General features: G+C 40.5%; 1 protein-coding gene across 1 annotated transcript in view; it reads right to left on the reverse strand.

The window, feature by feature from the left end:
- PLPPR4 (phospholipid phosphatase related 4) overlaps positions 1-13,475 on the reverse strand; it is a 30,961-nt gene extending 17,486 nt beyond the window's left edge. The window contains exons 1-2 of the mRNA XM_054285570.1: positions 13,343-13,475; positions 120-305 (exon numbers count right to left, since the gene is read on the reverse strand). Of these exons, the coding sequence (XP_054141545.1) occupies positions 120-305; positions 13,343-13,420 (264 nt within the window). The 5' untranslated portion in view covers positions 13,421-13,475. The remainder of the gene's footprint in view (positions 1-119; positions 306-13,342) is intronic.
- Between the last annotated feature and the right edge of the window lie 3,965 nt (positions 13,476-17,440).

The raw sequence follows: 17,440 nt of genomic DNA on the forward strand, positions 1-17,440 counted from the left end.
AGGAAACTAACCCACATGACACTCTACAGCCTAACCAAAACCAAAGGAGTTATTTTCTTTATGCCAACTGAAACTCTGTTCAAAATCATTATTAAGTGACATTAGCACTTCAAACTTACCGTAATTGATGGTCCAGCAAAAACCAGACTAAGCAACATCAAGAAGGGAACAGATTCCTGTGTAGGTTCAATGTATGGCATACTCAGACTCTTGTCATAGCAATTAAATCCAGAGTGAACTGGCTTGAAGACATCAGTAAGTTCAAGAAAATAGAGGCTAACAACAGAAGATGCCAGTATGGGCAACTAGAAGAGAAGAAAGCAACAAATTACTATTTGGAAATTGAATAGCAATGCTTTTGCAAAGACAACATAGTCTGTTAATAAATCTCTTTGATGTTTGTGGTTTATAGCTCACTGCTCCTTGTCATGCCTCTTTTACTATCTCTAAATAATTAATTCTCTGGAGATATGGTACTGTTCAGTTGATATCAATAACCCTGCTGTCTACCAAGCTAGTCAAAACACCCAGCCCAATCTTTGGCACATATAATTTAGCCTTTTCATCTATGAATCATTAATAGAAAAACTTTGATTTAATTTTTTTTTTTAGGAAAGTATCAGGACTGCAGTCTCCCATGTGGGGGCCTCAGCACTCTGCTGTTCATCAATCACCCTTTTTGGTCCTTTAGCAACTCTCTGTCATGTATGACAGTCTTCACATCAAAGCCATTTTGCATTAAGTTTCAAAGTAATAGTTAATGAAAACCAGTATCCAGTCCTTCCCTAGAATCTAAATATGTGATAATGCACATCCATTTCACAATTCTACCAAAAAAAGCAATTAACTTTGGCAAGATTCAGTCTGTTTAGAACCTTGATGACTATAGTTCACAATTCTTTTATCTTCTAGCTATTTAGTTATCTAACCCTTTGCAATTTCTTCCACTAATTTATTAAGAGCACAGTTGGCCCTTCTTGGAGCCCAAATTCACCACTGCTCACCATGAGCTCCTTAAAGCACAGGATCAACCACTAAATGTCTGTGGAAGGAAGTAATTTAACAGAAGATATAGCAAAAAGGCATTTTAAAGCTGTTGGTTTATAAGTGAACAAAGAGAACAGCTTTGCTGCCCTGGCAGATGGGCATTCAGAGGTGACCAGCAGGACGTGATTATTCTCTGCATCCTCCTTAGTAAACACTCAGAAACACTTTTTGTTTATTGTTTTCCAGAGTCCTTCACGAACAAGGCAATATTAGAACAACTTCCTGCTCTGCCACTGAGATGCAAGGAGTCCTTCTGGTGTCTGTACTGCAATGAAGGTACCTGTGGTTAACAGCACCTGAGATTAGGAGACAAAGCTATTATCCTAAAAGAATTTTGAGCATACTTAAATTATATTATTTTTGCAATGCCCAGTTCAAATTTACAAATACAACTGATTGTTTAAAATCATTGTCATTCATCCCATTCTACAATGCAATATGAAAGCAGAGGTAAAATGGGACCCATATGCATTTGGAGAAAATTATTAATAAAATCTGCTCTACATGGCAGAGGGACAATGGTTTCTTGCATTAACATGCAATTTTCAGTTTTTTAAGCATTCTGCTTATAAAATTCAGGCTCTTTGTGCATAAAATGTAATTTTGGGTGATTAAAGAAGGAGGGTTCCAGCTAAATTTAATCGAAACATCTTTTAATATGAGTTTTTTTAAAAAAAGAACAGCTTATCTTTGATTTGCTGATTTGAAAAGGGTGAGTTTTGTCTTCAAAGTTTACAAGCAAAATCTGAAGAGGGTGGTGAATGGAAGAATGTTGCTTGTCTGGTTATATCTGTGTTCACCTTGACTGCCTTGTAATATCACATAGTTTACAGGCTGTGATTGTGTACAAAGGGAAGAAATATGGATTGGCATTCTTAAGTGCTGTGAGCATTACAGTAATAAGATCAGGCATCTAGGAAGTTTGCTTCAGTAAATAGTGTGCATATGTATGTATGTATGTATGTGTATATATATGTGTATAACCCAACCACGTCCATATTTGCACTCACCCAACCACATCCATATTTGCGCTTACATAGTATACCATACATACATATTATGTGCAGCATATAACATACATAATATTTAATACATATGATGTGAATACATAATATATAACTATTGTATAATCTGACAGAAATATGTATATATGTATGGAGTAATTACATACAATGTCACTAAATTAAGTTCTGCTTCTTGCCTATCATAGGAAGAAGTCCAGTTCTTTAGCAGGATGTAGCAGGATGTAATTTACAATATATATATATATAAAATACATATAATCCTCACTTTGTTCTGAATGCAGCCCTATTGACCATAATGCAAACATTCATGATCTGTCAGCATGAGCTACTCTGCTTCCAGTCATTACAAAGATGTGCAGGATGAAATAGGCCTTCCCTGATATCTTCACACTCTGGGAATAATTTAGATTGTTGTGGAACTGGGTGCCCTTCTCTCAACACCTGCCTGCACAGAGACTCTGCTGATTGGCATACGAAGCCTCTGGACCCAAAGGCTGCCACAGTGTACCCTGTCCTGGTGTGCAGAGTGCTAGCACTAACTCTGTGCTGCTTTTGCTAGGACATTGAAATTCTGCACAGCATTTGATCTCTCAACTTCCCTTTTGCACTACATTTAACTCTTGAAACATTTGCTATGTCCTTTATTAATAACTATTTGAAACTCATACTTAATGACTTAGTAAGGGTCCAGGTCCCATTGGGCAAAGCACCCTAAAACAGGACACAAACTTATTCCAGTGGGCTAAAACAAGCAGATGCCTATTGTCCCTTCTTTTGAGAAATTATGCCCTTTTATCAAGATGTCCCCAAAGATTAATTTCCCCGAACAAAAACACAGAGCAGGCCCACTCATGGAACACCTTACATTCAGAGTTTCATCTTCAGTATTTTTCCATTTCTCCAATATCAGGAAGGGAAAGTCTCTCCTTGAACAATACTTCATGCATTAGCCACAGGGCAAACTCTACTTAAATCACAGTATTTTTAGAGAGGCAACTGTTTTAAACGGCAGTATTCAACTATCAAAAATAGGCAATATTTGAAGTGGTATTTTATTGTGGAACACTAAAATAAAAGGTAGTGAATAACTTTTTCTTTAAACTACTGTATGTAAGCTGTGACTCTATTATTAATTTAAAAATCAAGGAATTTAAGGAATTGCATTTTACTGTCTTATGACTTCAGTACAGGACTCCTGTATTATTTCTGACTGTAATTATCTGTTCTGCTAAAGAAAATATATACTTCTAAAGGATTATGAACCTCTGACATAACTGCTTACAATACTAATGATTAAGTCTGTAGTCAATTTGCTATATACAGTATGTCATATCCCAAAGAACATTTTTCTTCCCATCTTTTTAAAAATACAGATATAAAATATGTCTTCTACAAGTCTCACATTTATAAAAAGGAAAAGGCAAATGTTTCTAAAGTCTTCTAAACAGTATAACTGACTATTTAATATATGAATATTTATGGAGTGTTCTGCTTAAGGCAGCAGCATTTCTGTAATTATAGACTTCGGCGCCCAACACCTTGAAAATGTCAAATATAATTAGGTGGTAGAATGTGTATTGTTTTAATTACAAAATGGAATAGGAATTTTCCTGTGCCTAATTAGAATAATAAAACCCTCAACGTCAATTCTTGACTAATCCTGACTAATAAGTCTTTATACTCTTACTTCCTTGGATGGATAATGGAGAAAGATCCCTGTTTAGCTTTTAATTTAGACCTGTAAATTTAAAGTTTAACCCAAATGGTCAAACCCTGTTCAGCTTAGAGCCTTAAAGTCACAAGGATAATCAGCATAGCTATTGAAAAAGTTTGATTTGTAGTCTATTTATTTTTTAGAAAGAGGTTTTCTGTCTTTTGCCTCCTTGCTGTTTTCTTAAACTGTAAGTTAAAAGCCTTCATTAAACCCCAGAACTTTACTATTAATAATAATTAACATTATTAATATTTTGAAAGCTTTTACTGTATTGAGTGAGGAATAGTTCAAGCATTAGAAAAGATGTTCTCTGTTCCCAAGAGTTCAACAAGGATGCAAATACCCAGAGATGTTGTAAAGAGAAAACTTCCTGTATTACATAGTGCAGGACAAACCAAAGCAGCATTCAGCAGCACAACTTCTCTGAATTGATGGGGCATGTAACAAATCTTCCTTCTGGCCAAGAGCCACGGGACAGCTATCACAATGATAGATCACAGAAGTCTGAATGAAGAGTGGAAGATCAAGGCTTAGGATGGAAGTCCTATTGGAGTGGATAGAACCTGGCAATCCCTGGCTTCTATAAATTCTCTAAAATTGTATGCTGCTAGTTTTATATTTTACTCTCATATTCATCAGTACTTAACAAAACAAAAAGTCCCTATTTATCTTCAGGAAAATAGCATCTTAAAATTCATGGCTTCGTGAGGATTCAGCTATGGAATGTCACGTACTCAGATGTCTGAACTTGTTTTGTAGGTTGCAGTTATGTGACTTGTGCTTTGCTAAATTGCACTGTCTGGGGGTTCTCTCTTACCATGAACTCATACCCAGATCCCACGGTGATGCTGCCTGTATAAAAGGTAGGCAGAAAAGAGAGAAGCAGCATGGATGTAGCTTTCAGAGAGTCAAGACATGATCTGCCAGATGCAAACTAAAGATGGCATGACTAGACCAGCTGTTGAAAGAAAGGATTATGGTATGCTTGATACACTGTCTGGATATTTTGTATCTTGTAAATAATTTTTAGACTTGGATGGACAGGAACTTCTCAGATTCTTAGCTTGTTCTGCAATGCTTCCACAGCAAGTAACAGGCTCCTGAGTATGGGAACTGCCTCCTGATGTTTCTCTTGTTTTCTGGGAATTGGAAATCTTTGTAAGCAATCAAGTAAATAAACAGGATTGCCTCAAAGAGATAATAAATGAATGCCCCTGGTTTCCCAGCATGAAAAAAATATCAGCCAAGTCTTTCAGAGAAGGATGGTCTAATTAATAACTATGTTTAGTTCCCATGACAAGGCTGTGCATTGTGGAAGATTCTATTAAATTTATCATAAATGTCGATCCTTGTGCCAAGGAATTCATGGTCTAAATGACAAGGCACAACAGATGGATGAGACAAGAAAGAGGGCTGTAGTGGGTTGGAGGAGACAAGGTGTTCCTTAGCCAACTCCTAACAGCCAACTCCTGCAGCTTTCAGCCACCCTGGCTGCTGTCCTGTGGTACCTTGCTGCAAGATTCACAAGGAACAGGAGCAGAGAATGGAAAGAGGATAGAGGTTTCTCTTATCCTGACAGGGATGAATACTGAGCTCATTACTGTGATTGAACACCTTCTAGAATAGGTCAGTATTAAGAAATGGCATCAGCCAAATTCTGTCATTTTCTCATTTTTGAGAACCCATGACTCTCTGAAGAGAGAGCACTAAGCATGGGATGCCTAAAGAGCAGGGGACTGGCTTGACAGAAAAGTGAGATTTTTTGATTTATTTTTATGCTCTAAACTTAATTCTCAAATGTTGCAGGCTTATAAAAGAAGGCATTCTGTCTTTTCAGAAATTTAAGGCTTCCATCTGTACAAATGCTTTTTTGCTTTTCTGCCTGAACTTGACTTTCTGCTGCTCCTTGTCCCTTTTCTGGATGCAAATTTCCTGGCCCAAAGCTAGAAGGAATTAGTCTTTTCTCTAAACTACCTGTGCCTCACCCCTGTCTAATTTTTGTGGAAATTGTGTACAGATACATGATATAAAGGTCTTTCTTCTCATAGACTTAATGCTATTTGATTTAATTTCAACTTAAAGTTGAATTTCAAATCCCAGATGTCTTTGAAATCTATTATAATTACCATTTTGGAAAATTAAGTTATATATATTTCCAGCATTGGATTTAGAATTCAACTTAATTGTTTTGTGACTGCCAATTACAGACTAGCTTTGGAAATACAACAGCTATCTTCATGTAACTTCAAATTATCCTTATCTTTTACCAGATCTTGAAAGAAAAGTCTCAGTATGTGTAAGACCTAAAACAGACCTGATATATCAGTGATACAATTTCTACTTATTTCAGAAATCTCAATCATGCTGAATGCACAGTAACCCTAAAAGTGCTTTTTTCTTTTTATCTTTTTTAAATAAATATATGTGAAGAAGCAATTATACAGGGAGAAACAAACAAAATAAAAATTCTTCAACAAAAATATATTTGGGGAGTCTATAAATCTATAAATATTTTACAAAATTTCCACATTATATATTTGTATATATTCTATTAAAGATATGTGTTTAAAGTAAATTTTCAGGCAGAAATTTAAAACACAAAACCACATGTAATGCATTTTTCAGTGTGACTTCAAACATAATTGATGACTCCTTATCTTAATTATTATTGTTTGATTACATCAATTATAATTAAAATAAATGAATAATTGTTATAATAAATTAATAACTATAGACAATGAGATTTAGGATATTACACATACTGTTGATTGAAAAATTTATGCTTCTGCTGCAATGTTATGGTAAATCAAGAACAGCAGTACTTCAACAAAAGGCAGTTGTTTTCAGGCACCAAATTTCAGCTAGAAGTTTCTTCAAAAACCCCATGTCTAAGGGACAAAGCTGCCAGTCCCTACACAATGCTACAATTTATTGTACTCTCTAAAGCATGCTGATTTCCCTACATACAAAAAAAAAAAAAATTAATCCTGTAGGTGCCCTTCTCCAGTGGCTTCCTCCCGTGCTGTTTAGCCACTTCTGAACTCCCTACAAACTAAACTTTTAAGTGACAGGACATCAGACAAGATACCATGTTTGTAATAGCTCAGCTCCTGGGCATGTTAAGGTTCCACAATATGCTGGCTTTCATTAACTTTGGCTTCACAGTAATAGATTTTTAACAACTATAAAAGAAGATCACAGATGGTAGAATTATACATTTTTGGAAGAGGTAGTAATTTGGAAAAATGTATCTCCATTAATTTCTAACATATTCAGACCTTTTTTTGCTACTGGAAGTATTAGGTCAAGAGGATGTTGCTGGACTGAAAAGGAAGCAAGGCCTTCTTTCACTGAGAACTACTCAAACTTTACACTTGCCAAGTGTAGGAGGATGGAATATAAGAAAATAAAGATTGTGTAGAAACTAATCTTACCCCTAAGGAGTTGCAGCTGGGCCAATTATCAAAGATTAGGAACAGGCCTGACTTTAACAGCCACAGCTGTAACCAATGAGAAGAAGATGCTATAAAAGAGTGGGGTGTCTGGGTGAGAAGGGAACTGGAGTCAGTGGCTGCTTTGTGAAGAAGAGTCAGTGCTCTGAGGAGATGCCCACGAGAAACACCAAGAAGGTATGGAACTTTTGTGATAAGGAGACAACAGTGTGGAAGCCCTGCAATGAGATGACAGCACCCAAGCACACAGCCAAAACCAGAAGGGACGTCTGCCCTGTGGCATTTGCATGTGTTTCCCAAAGACAGCCTTGGCAGCGGTGTGACACCTCCCTTTTCATTCCTCTTGTATGGGCATCTCCTGCTAAAACTGGTGTTGTTTAGGCTGTACAACTTTTCTACAAGCACAGAAGTGACAGGGAGAATGCAACATTGATGACTTGGCCAATGAATTATACAGCTGTTCTGAATTCATAGCAGCCTCCTCAGGTCTTGGATAGCTCCCTAATATTTTGGGGATATTGGTCTGTAATGCGGCTTTATAAACACATGTCACATCTACCTTCTGAGAGGTTAGCCACGTGACTAGGTCAGCTCAATGAGCAGAGAACTAAGTGTATTTCTCCTTCTCCTTCTCTCACACATGGTTGAATCTTTTGAAAGAAAAAGATGTGTTTGGAAAACACTATGCTTCTTTGACAGTAACAAAGGGATAATTTCATCTTCTGCCATTGGGGATCTTTGTTGGGTGCAGCCCCCAGTTAATTTAAGTTTAACAGAAAACCAATCTAGAGAAGACTATACTGTGCCTCCAAGGCACAGCATTACAGTTTAATTTTTACATTAGATCCAAACATCCTATTCTTAGGAAGAAAGATTTATTCCTACAGCCTATTCTCTCTCTTATTCCAAACACTGCACTCCACTGATTTTTTTTTTTTGTCTTTTGCAGTCACACCTATACATGACTTGTGGGTCATTGTAATTTAAATATTGTGGGTTGTGCATGGCTGAACAGCTGAAAAGCATTCCAGATGTGACTAAGAAGTGCTACTGAGTTTCAAATGATGTTTCAAGCCCAGCTCTCTCAGCGTATGTTAGAAAAAAAAAAGGAAGTAAAGCACCTGTTACAGAGACACCGCAGCCATTCCCTTCATGCACTTATTTCAAGGGGTCTCGTGACCTCCTGAGTTCTGCAGCCTGCAGTTCTACAATGATAACAGATCTTTGTGCTTTCTGCTGGTGAGAATTCCAGCTCCTTTGGGGAACAAGGAAAATAAGTGGTCTTCTACCATTGGAAGAAGTGTTTCCAAACTAAGACCTGGCTGAGCTCTGGAAAATGTAGAAAAAGAAGCTATATCCATATGCATTCATAACACAAAGTCTAGAAGACAACATAAGGAAGAAAATTCAACTGCACAAGGGACAGTGTCTAAAATATGTCCAATTTTAGTCCCTGGAAGTTACACAACCAGCAGATGAAGGCTGTGCTACAGCAACACAATTTAGCTGGAGAATAAATGCATCAAGTTATGCAGATTGACAACACCTTGACCTTTTGCATTTCCACATATTAGGCACTGGATGAAGCAGTAATACCACTGAAGTCAAAGGCAAAATTTATGCAACTTCCATGAGAGCAGGATTTAAACCAGGAGCTTTTGAAATGGGACAGCATGACTAAAGACAGTCTATTCCCTTCACTGAGAGAAATCTATCTGTCCTGACTCCAAAGTGTGACCACTCTGCCAGGAATAGAAACTACGTAACTCTGGAAATTTTTCAGATTGATATTAAAATTCAAGACATCAATATTTTTTCTTAAAGTGAATACAATAATGGTATTCACTTAGAGAAATGAATATGCTGAAAACAAAGTCAGTTAACGAAACCTAAAACTTATTCCAGGAATACTAATTTTCAAGATCTCCCAGAGGTATGTAGACTTTTTACCATGAAAAGTAATTCCCACTAGGCCAGAGGGACTATGAATTTTCAAAGAAATCTTTGTCTTTCTCAGCTATGCAAATGAAATTCAGATAACCCATAGAAGAGTCAGTCTACAGAACCCTAAAATGCTTTAAGCACAATCAGGAATAAAAGAGGCCTAACTGCCTGATGGTGATGATGATTACCATGCCCTTCAGGTAAGTGTGCATAAGGCAGTCTAAAATTATTCAGCTCTCAGGAGTGTGTGCTAATCAGAGGTTCTGCTAAGCAGAACTATTACCAGTCCTTTAAAATAACCTCTACAATGTTCCTACAAGACCTAGGATAAGTTATCAAGTTACTTTATTTTATGAATCATGAAACTTGATAACATGTAACTGAAAATGTGTTGAGATTTACTTCATAACGTTTATTTGCCTCTAATGCTTTTAGAGAATGACCCATCCACATTTTTTGGAAGCTGTCTCTTCATTTTCTTTCCATTTCCCTGTCTTTCAATGCTCTACCTTGATTCTCCTTTTGCTTTCCTGTGTAAATGAAGAATAGCTCTAATGATCTTAAGAGGAGCATGTTCGTTTTATGTTTTAACTCTTTTGTTGGAAACACCTGCTGGTTTGAATTATCCACCAGTTCATAGAATATGAGTTGGAAGGGACACACAAGGACCACTGCGGTCCAGCTCCTGGCCCTGGACAGGACCATCCCCTAGAGTCACACCATGTGCTTGACGCCGTTGTCCAAACACTTCTTGAACTCTGTCAGGCTTGTGCTGTGACCACTGCCCTGGGGCTCTTCCAGTGCTCAACCACTCTCAGTGTGAAGAATCTTGGTGTAATATCCAACCTAAACCTCCCCTGACACAATTTCCTGTCATTCTCTTGAGTCCCGTTGCTTGTCACCAGAGAGGAGAGATTGGTACCTGCCCCTCATCTTTTCCCTTGTGAGGAAGCTGTAGACAGCTGGGGTCTCATGTCAGTCTCCTTTTCTCCAGGTCAGCTGGCCTGCCTGTATTCTATGTAATCATATTTTTATCTAAGCCTGATAGTCACTGCCACTAAACAAATTTGTTTACTGGAGTTAAACTCATTCATAACACATTCTTAAGGATCTTAACAGTTGAAACCCCTTAGTGTCAGAACTGTGTTTGCGTGTTGCTGTTTCTAAGTTCAGCATGCCTGCATTATATTGGTTGTTACATTTATTATTTAACTCATTTCAGTCTTTAAAATATATTTCACTTGTATAACATGAATACATCCCTTTCCTGCCATGTTGAAAAAAATTTAACTTTCTACTCAACATCTTTTTTTTTCCAAGTCTATCTTTTTGTCTAGCATTCAAGAGGAAAAAAACAAGCACACTTTTCGAAATGTATTTTATAAAAAATGTGGTTATCCCTGGGCCTAGACCTCCTAAATAGGTCTTGCTGGAAAGTGGATGTCAGCAAGCCCTACTTTTCTTGTTTGAAGATGGAAACTTAATGGGCTATGGGGGTTTTTTTGTTGCAATTCAGAGTGGGAAGGCACTGTCTTCTATGAACGGGAGAGGGAAGACAGAAGTGGATGAGTGCCAAAAGAAAAAAAATACCATAAAAGAATTGACAGCATTCAAAGACAAGAGGTTGAAAGCCTGTTTCTTACCATCCATTTATTAAAGTAAAAGCTTTAAAATTCAGAAAGCCTTATTTAAAGTAGGCAAGTTTTGGGTCTAAGTAGTTGGCTGTTGTTGGATTACATTAGGACCTTACCTCCTGCTTACAAAGGAAATCCTTATTACATGGTAATGCCTGTCAACCACACTGGGTGACTCCTCTATCCCTTACACTTGCAAACTTCTCATTGCAATTAAATGATCGCTGAATAAATCCCTCTTTATGGAGTACAACTCAATCTGGTTCTGTTTGAGCCAATCACAACGGGAGATTTTAAGTCACATCCTTTCCCTGATGCTGCTGAAGTGCTGGCAATTTGCTGTGCTCCAAAGCTTCAGAAAGGCATTCTTGTTAGTCTGATTAAAATTGGTGCGCATGCGTCAAACGCCGAGTGGGCGTTCACAGGGAACACAGGCTACATGCTCCTTTCAAGAATCACATGAATTGGTGTTACCCTTTCACCCAAGTGATTTGAGTCCTCAGCTGAAAGGGGGAAATGGTTTCAAATCCTCATGCTATGTAATTGGACAGGGCTGATAACTCACAAAAAAAGTTTCCTAATCAACGTTTAGGTTCGGATGTGTTGCAGTCAGTTTTTCCTCTTGATGTTGCTTTTACTTTTCAGTTCAAGAAAGGCTGTAAGTCTGCAGTTCAGTAATTAGAAATTACTCCTGGTGGGGAAGGGCTCACACAGGCTCTTGACTGCTCCTGTGACTGAATAACATAGGAGTCTTAAAGGTTCATTAGAAGACGTTTCTGTTAATTGAAGGCTTTGACTCCCTCAGAGCAACTGGGTGTTGAAAAGATCTCTACCTGTTTTTAAATGAAGCTTGGAATCTTGCTGAGGGACCTAACAGTCTAGACCTGAGTGGAGAACTTGCCTGCCTCATGTGGGAGCTGTAAGCAGAGCTCAGTGTATGTTCTTAGCTGCTCACAGAATCCTTTACCTTATTCCTTGTAACAGCTGCAGGGAGCTTCTAGAGAAAGTATATGCATGCAATCAGTATTACATAAGGCAACTCTTAAGAGCAGCAAGCACACGCTTTGTGCTGTTGCTCTGCATTTCATCCCATGTTGCTGCAGGCCAAAGCACAGCACAAGTCCTGTTGTGTCTTGCAGGACCTCTACACCATTTCCAGCATTAGAGTCCTCCTCAGGCTGAGGTACAGCAACCTCCCTTCCTGTCTGCATTCCCAAAGCAGCAGAGAGCACAGAGTGAAGGACCCCTTACCTTTTCTTAGGGGCCTCTCCAAGCTTGACCTCTGCCTCCTGTGCAAAGCCAATATAAGATATATGGCACAGCAAGTGCCTTCCATCAAAGGGCTCTTCTTGAGCAGGCCTAATCACATGGATAGGATGAACTTGGTGCGTCCATATAACCAGACCCTGTTAAGCTTTCCAGTTGGTGCAGCTTAGGGTTAGCTGCTGACCGTATCCAGGTGCTTACAGAACAGAAACACACCACTGTTACCTAAAATTCCTTCTGAACCCAACCCCCTTCTACCTTCTAGAGAACCTCCAAAGCTCTTCAGGTGTATTTGAGAGAAAATATATTTTGTTTTATATTTCACCCTATGTTTATATTTTCGTATTTTTATATATCAAGTATACTAGGTATAGTTAACTTACACCACATTTTACCATTAAGTTCTTCACATTATTTTCACAATCTGTTTCCTTAAAGGTACCTCAAAGTGCCTCAGGCTCTCTTCCCTGTGAGTAGGGTCACATGAAACACTTTGCTCAACCCATAAAACATTTGTACCTTCCTCTTTCTGCTGTGCCATTAAACAAATCTACGTCACAGCTGTTTCTTTAAGCTTAAACTGTGTCTACTCATGATCTTCCAGAAGTACCTAAGTGACTGTAGCTTCCAGAGGCTAAGTGTCTCCAAGTGACACACCAAGCAGCCAGTGTCTCTGCAGCTCCACCTGCTACCAGCTGAGCAGCCATAGCAGGTTTTGCCCTAGAAGATGTGCTGAGAACCTTGTTCTGTTTTCCAAGCAGACATTTTTAGCTCTGATGGAGGAAACATACACTTCGGGGGTCAGCAAAAATATACCAGTGATTACCAATTTAAGAACATTTCTATTTTTCTAAGCATTCCCTTATGAACGTGATTTTTATTCTATCAAAGCAATGCAAGCGGCGTTTGCCTGGAAGCCAACCCTTCTTGAAACATGTCTTCCTCCCGAGAGGTTCCTGTGCACATAGTCAGATTTATTTGAAAACCCTTTCATGTTCTGAGTAATTCTTAGAAATAATTCCTGCTCCAAAAGGCTCGAAAGATGAGATTAATTTATCCCTGCTCCTTATGGGGAGCTTCGATGCTGATTCCGGCGCGACAAAGTATCACGTAAGGGTTTTGCATCAGACGGTGCGGAGAGAGCACCGAGGCGAGCCCGCTCCCCGCGGGCGCACCGCGTTCCCCGCGGATCGGCTCCGCGCCGCTCCCCGCGCCCGCCGCCAGCCCCCGGCCAGCCCGCTCGGCGTAGCGGCCACTCACCTCCACGAAGTAGAAGCAGGGCAGGAGAGTGACGCTGTCCTTGGTCACTTTGCCCTTCTGCCGCTCCTTCGCGGACATGCTGGCGGGGCTGCGGGCGGCGGCGCCGCGGCCAAGCGCTGCCCCGGCCGCTCGCAGCCGCCCGCCCGCCGCGGCTCTCCTCCTCCTCCTCCTCCTCCGCCGCCGCCGCCGCCGCCGCCGTGCCGAGCGCTGCGCCGTGCGCGGGGCTGACGTCAGGAGCCGGCTCGGCGGGCGGGGGTCCCGGCCAGCTTAACTCCTTCGCGCCGGCCGGGCGAGAGCGGGGAGCCCCGGGCGGTGCGCCCGCAGCGCGGGGATGCTCTGGCTGCGGCGGGAGATTTGGGCGCACACGTACGGGGTCGAGAGATCCCTGAGGGCATCAGGGTGTTCGGTGTGCTCCTTGGGGAGTCTGCGGCGTTTATCTTGTTTCTGGGAAATATTTTTTCTGAAACACAGCAGTAGAACCTTCCAGGGAATAGCATTCCTATACAACCAATGTTCCTTTCTTGCAGGTGTACTCTTTTTGAAATCAAGACGTTAATGACAGCTCACCTCAGTCTCAGTGCCAGTCAGGGGGAGTAGTGTGACTGGGACTGAGCCAAACTGAGCTCTTCAACCCCATGTGCAATACTGAGGCATGTGATTTCTCTGATCTGTCAAGTATCTGGTGCAGTTCCTGCTACAGTCTTGAAGAGAAAAGAATTAACCCGAGCAATTGTTTCCATGGTGAAATGTGCTAAGATCCTATTTATGGATCAAAGTTTGCAGCCTTTTCTCAGGCAAGATCCTGTTGATGTCAGTGAGAGGTACCCTGGATAAGGCCTGCAGGAATTCTCTGTGAAAGATAGCATTTACATTCTTTGTAGCACATTAATAAGGTCTGCAAAAGTTGTCTTGTGCCTATAAGCTCATTCCTGCATTATGATGTTCAGCTTTAATGTACAAGGAGAGAAGTGTGACTCAAGCAGTCATTGTTTATTTCCTGTCTTTCTCCTTTTGAGGGAAAATGGGAAATTACCTGCTGTTTTTGTTTAGATGGTTGCTAGTATTTTGGCTGCTATGGCAATGGAGGTGAAGATTCTCATCAGCCCCTTTTCTAGCTGTTCTCTTTCCATTTATCCAGAGTAGATATGCCAATCCATGCTTTGCACTGAGTAGACAAGCTTCATGAGAGGGTAAAATCAAAAATGTACTTCATGCCTGCAGGCAGGTGTGGAAGGCAAATCTGTAGACTGACTCCAAATCATTGAAAAAGACTTTTCAGAGCTGCAGCACACGTTGCCATACCAACACATATTCTTGTTTTAACCCTGTTAGGAAAGATTTAAAGGGTTTCTGCTGGCTCAGGAGTCAGGGCAATTGATGGTAGCCTTGTAAAAGGCAGGTCAGGGGCCTCTAGGTGGTGGAGGTAGCCTGGGGGGGTTACTGGGAACAGAAGATCTGAGAGCAGAGGAGATTTGTTCCCATCTATCAGCACTGAATTCCAGGAAATTACTAAGAGTGCTGTGGGGATGTCCAGTAGTGGTTCATACCCATCAGTACAAGTCTAGCCTTTAAATAGAAGTAGACACTTTTTGTTAACTTTCCTGGTGGTTTATCCCAAGTAAAACAGCAAGAGTTGAGGAGCTGTTGTAAGATTTTGTTCTTGCCAAATATGTTATTATTGAGGAGAGTGGGTAATGAGTGATACCACTTAATAGCCTTTACTGTATCAGCCTCAATTTTTGTGAAATCATTAATCTGGCTTGAAAATAATCAGCATACTCTAATAAAAATTATTCAAGAGTATTTTTTCTGTTTCACACAAAATTGCTCTATTCTGGGAGAATCAGGAGGACCAGGTTCTTCTCTGGTAAAATGAATGAACAAGCTCACATTACGATGTAACTTTAGAAACTGGAAAAATTCCTCCTCTAAGTTATATTTTATCATTGGACTGCCTAAAGGCCTGCTAAGAGTGCATTTATGATAGGTACAGTGAAACAAAAGGTAGTAGCCAGCCTCTATTCTACAAACTCACTATAAATATGTTTCTGATGGGAAGGATACCATGCAAGCTGTGTGGCTGCTGTAAGGGCAGGAGGAGTTGTGTTAATCCTTTGTGTTTGATTCTGATAGAGCTAGGAGTGGGGTTACATATGAGTTAGCTGAAGAGGTTGCTTTTTGTCAGTGACATAGCTTGCCACAGAATCACAGAATGTTGAGTTGTAAGGGACCCACAAGGATCATCAAGACCAACTCCTGGCCCTGGACCATGTCCAAGAGCCACACCATGTGCCCAAGAGCATTGTCCAAATGCTTCTTGAACTCTGTCAGGTGCTGTGAGCACTTCTCTTGGTCAGTCAAACACTGAGAAGGATGAGCCTCCCTCCTGATATGCACAGTGACCCAGCTCCAGCCTTCATCTTTAACAGGCCCTTGACTAACAGTCCTCTAGCTAATTACCCTGTAGGGTTCTGTGTCCACCTGCTTCTCCACTACACTGGAGGCTCAAGACTCCCAAAAGTCTTGAGACTGTAATGTCTCTGAAAATAACCTTGCTCATTCACTTGAATAGTGAGTAACCTGTCCACTTCTTCCTGTAGCTCCTTCACCTGGTGACACAGCTCCTCACCCACAGCACACCTTCTGCAAAAGAACTGTTTGTCATCCCCAGCCTCACAAAGAGGCATCAGGCACTGCTGGAAACCTGTGATCTGGACAGCTACATCTACTGTCAGCGTGCTCTGGCACAGCTGGCTCAGTGACTCTTGCAGCTGCATGGGATTCTAGTCAAACAGAGAAGGAGAAGGCTCGTGAGTGCTTGCATCCCAGTGTGGGACAAGGTCTCTGTCTTGAACTCATCTAAAGGTGACATTGATGGGCAACCATGGACATGTCTAGGGTTCCCACCCTTCTCTCTGGGCTTTCACTTAGGTCCTCACTTGGGACTCAGCTAGAACAATCACCTTCTCAGGAGTAAGTAACCAAGGTACAGCTAAGTGCCACTTCACCATTTCAGCCTTGGTGTGCTGCCAGCAGTGGATTCCTAGATGCCAAGAGGGTTGACAATAAATTTACTAATAAATTGATACTGAATTAAACTCATTTCCCCAAGTCTAGTCTGTTTTGCCCAAGACAGTAACTAGTGAGTGATCTCTCTCTGTTCTTGTCTTGACCCATTAGCCTTTTCTCATATTTTCTGTCCTCTCTCAGGCTGAGGAGGGGAGTGATAGAGAGGCTTTGGTAGACACCTGGTGTTTGTCCAAGGGCAGTCCACCAGAATGAGTGTCTCATCCATATGACCTTCTAAAGGAAATGTGTTGGTGGTAACTAATCCAGAAACACCTCTGGTCCATTTCAATCGTGATAGTCTTACAAGAAAGTGTGGTGATGTGTGACTTATGAATGCATCTATGTGCTGGATAGTCATATTTACAGAGTCTGCACTATTCCTGACAGCTTTTCTACCCACCTTCAAGCAAACTCAGAGAAGTGTCATGGACCATTTAGCATAAAGCATAAAATTTTTTGTTTGTGCTTTGCTTCAGCAAAACCAATCAAGTTCATAAAAAAATTTAAAGGAGTTGGGGAACTGAAAGATGAAATTCATAGATGTGGACTATAGGTCTCTTCTGACTCATCTAGAATGAGTTTTTGGGAGTGATTTATTTTTACATCAACAAAAAGAAAACTCGGCAATCAGTAGGTGCCCCTGGTGACTGCAAGCTGATTTTTTAGAGCTCTGTTTGACCCAAGACCTTGGCCCCCTAAAGAAGCATTGTTGATGAAACTTCTTTAGGTGAAGAAAGCACCTTTCTTTGTGCTTCTCAGGCAGACAGTAGCTGCCACAGTTATTAGAAACCTGATTTGAATTCTTTTCCAGTACAATCTAGTGTGTTGGCAAAGTTGCACTGCATTAGATGAGACTGCAGGTCATTGTCTCTTTGTCCACGTCCTCTCTTCCCTCTGCAGCAGAGTCTGCCTTTGCTCCCAGGCTTTGGTACGTGCTGGACATGGGCAATGGCTGTGGTTTCACTGCTTCCATGGCAACAGAAAGCACACTGCAGAAGCAGGGACCGCTGTTACATCACTGAATAAACC

The sequence above is a fragment of the Melozone crissalis genome, unplaced genomic scaffold (genome assembly GCF_028551555.1).
Source record: "Melozone crissalis strain CALT ecotype California unplaced genomic scaffold, PUWL_Pcris_2 ptg000045l_1, whole genome shotgun sequence".
Classification (NCBI taxonomy): Eukaryota; Metazoa; Chordata; class Aves; order Passeriformes; family Passerellidae; genus Melozone; species Melozone crissalis.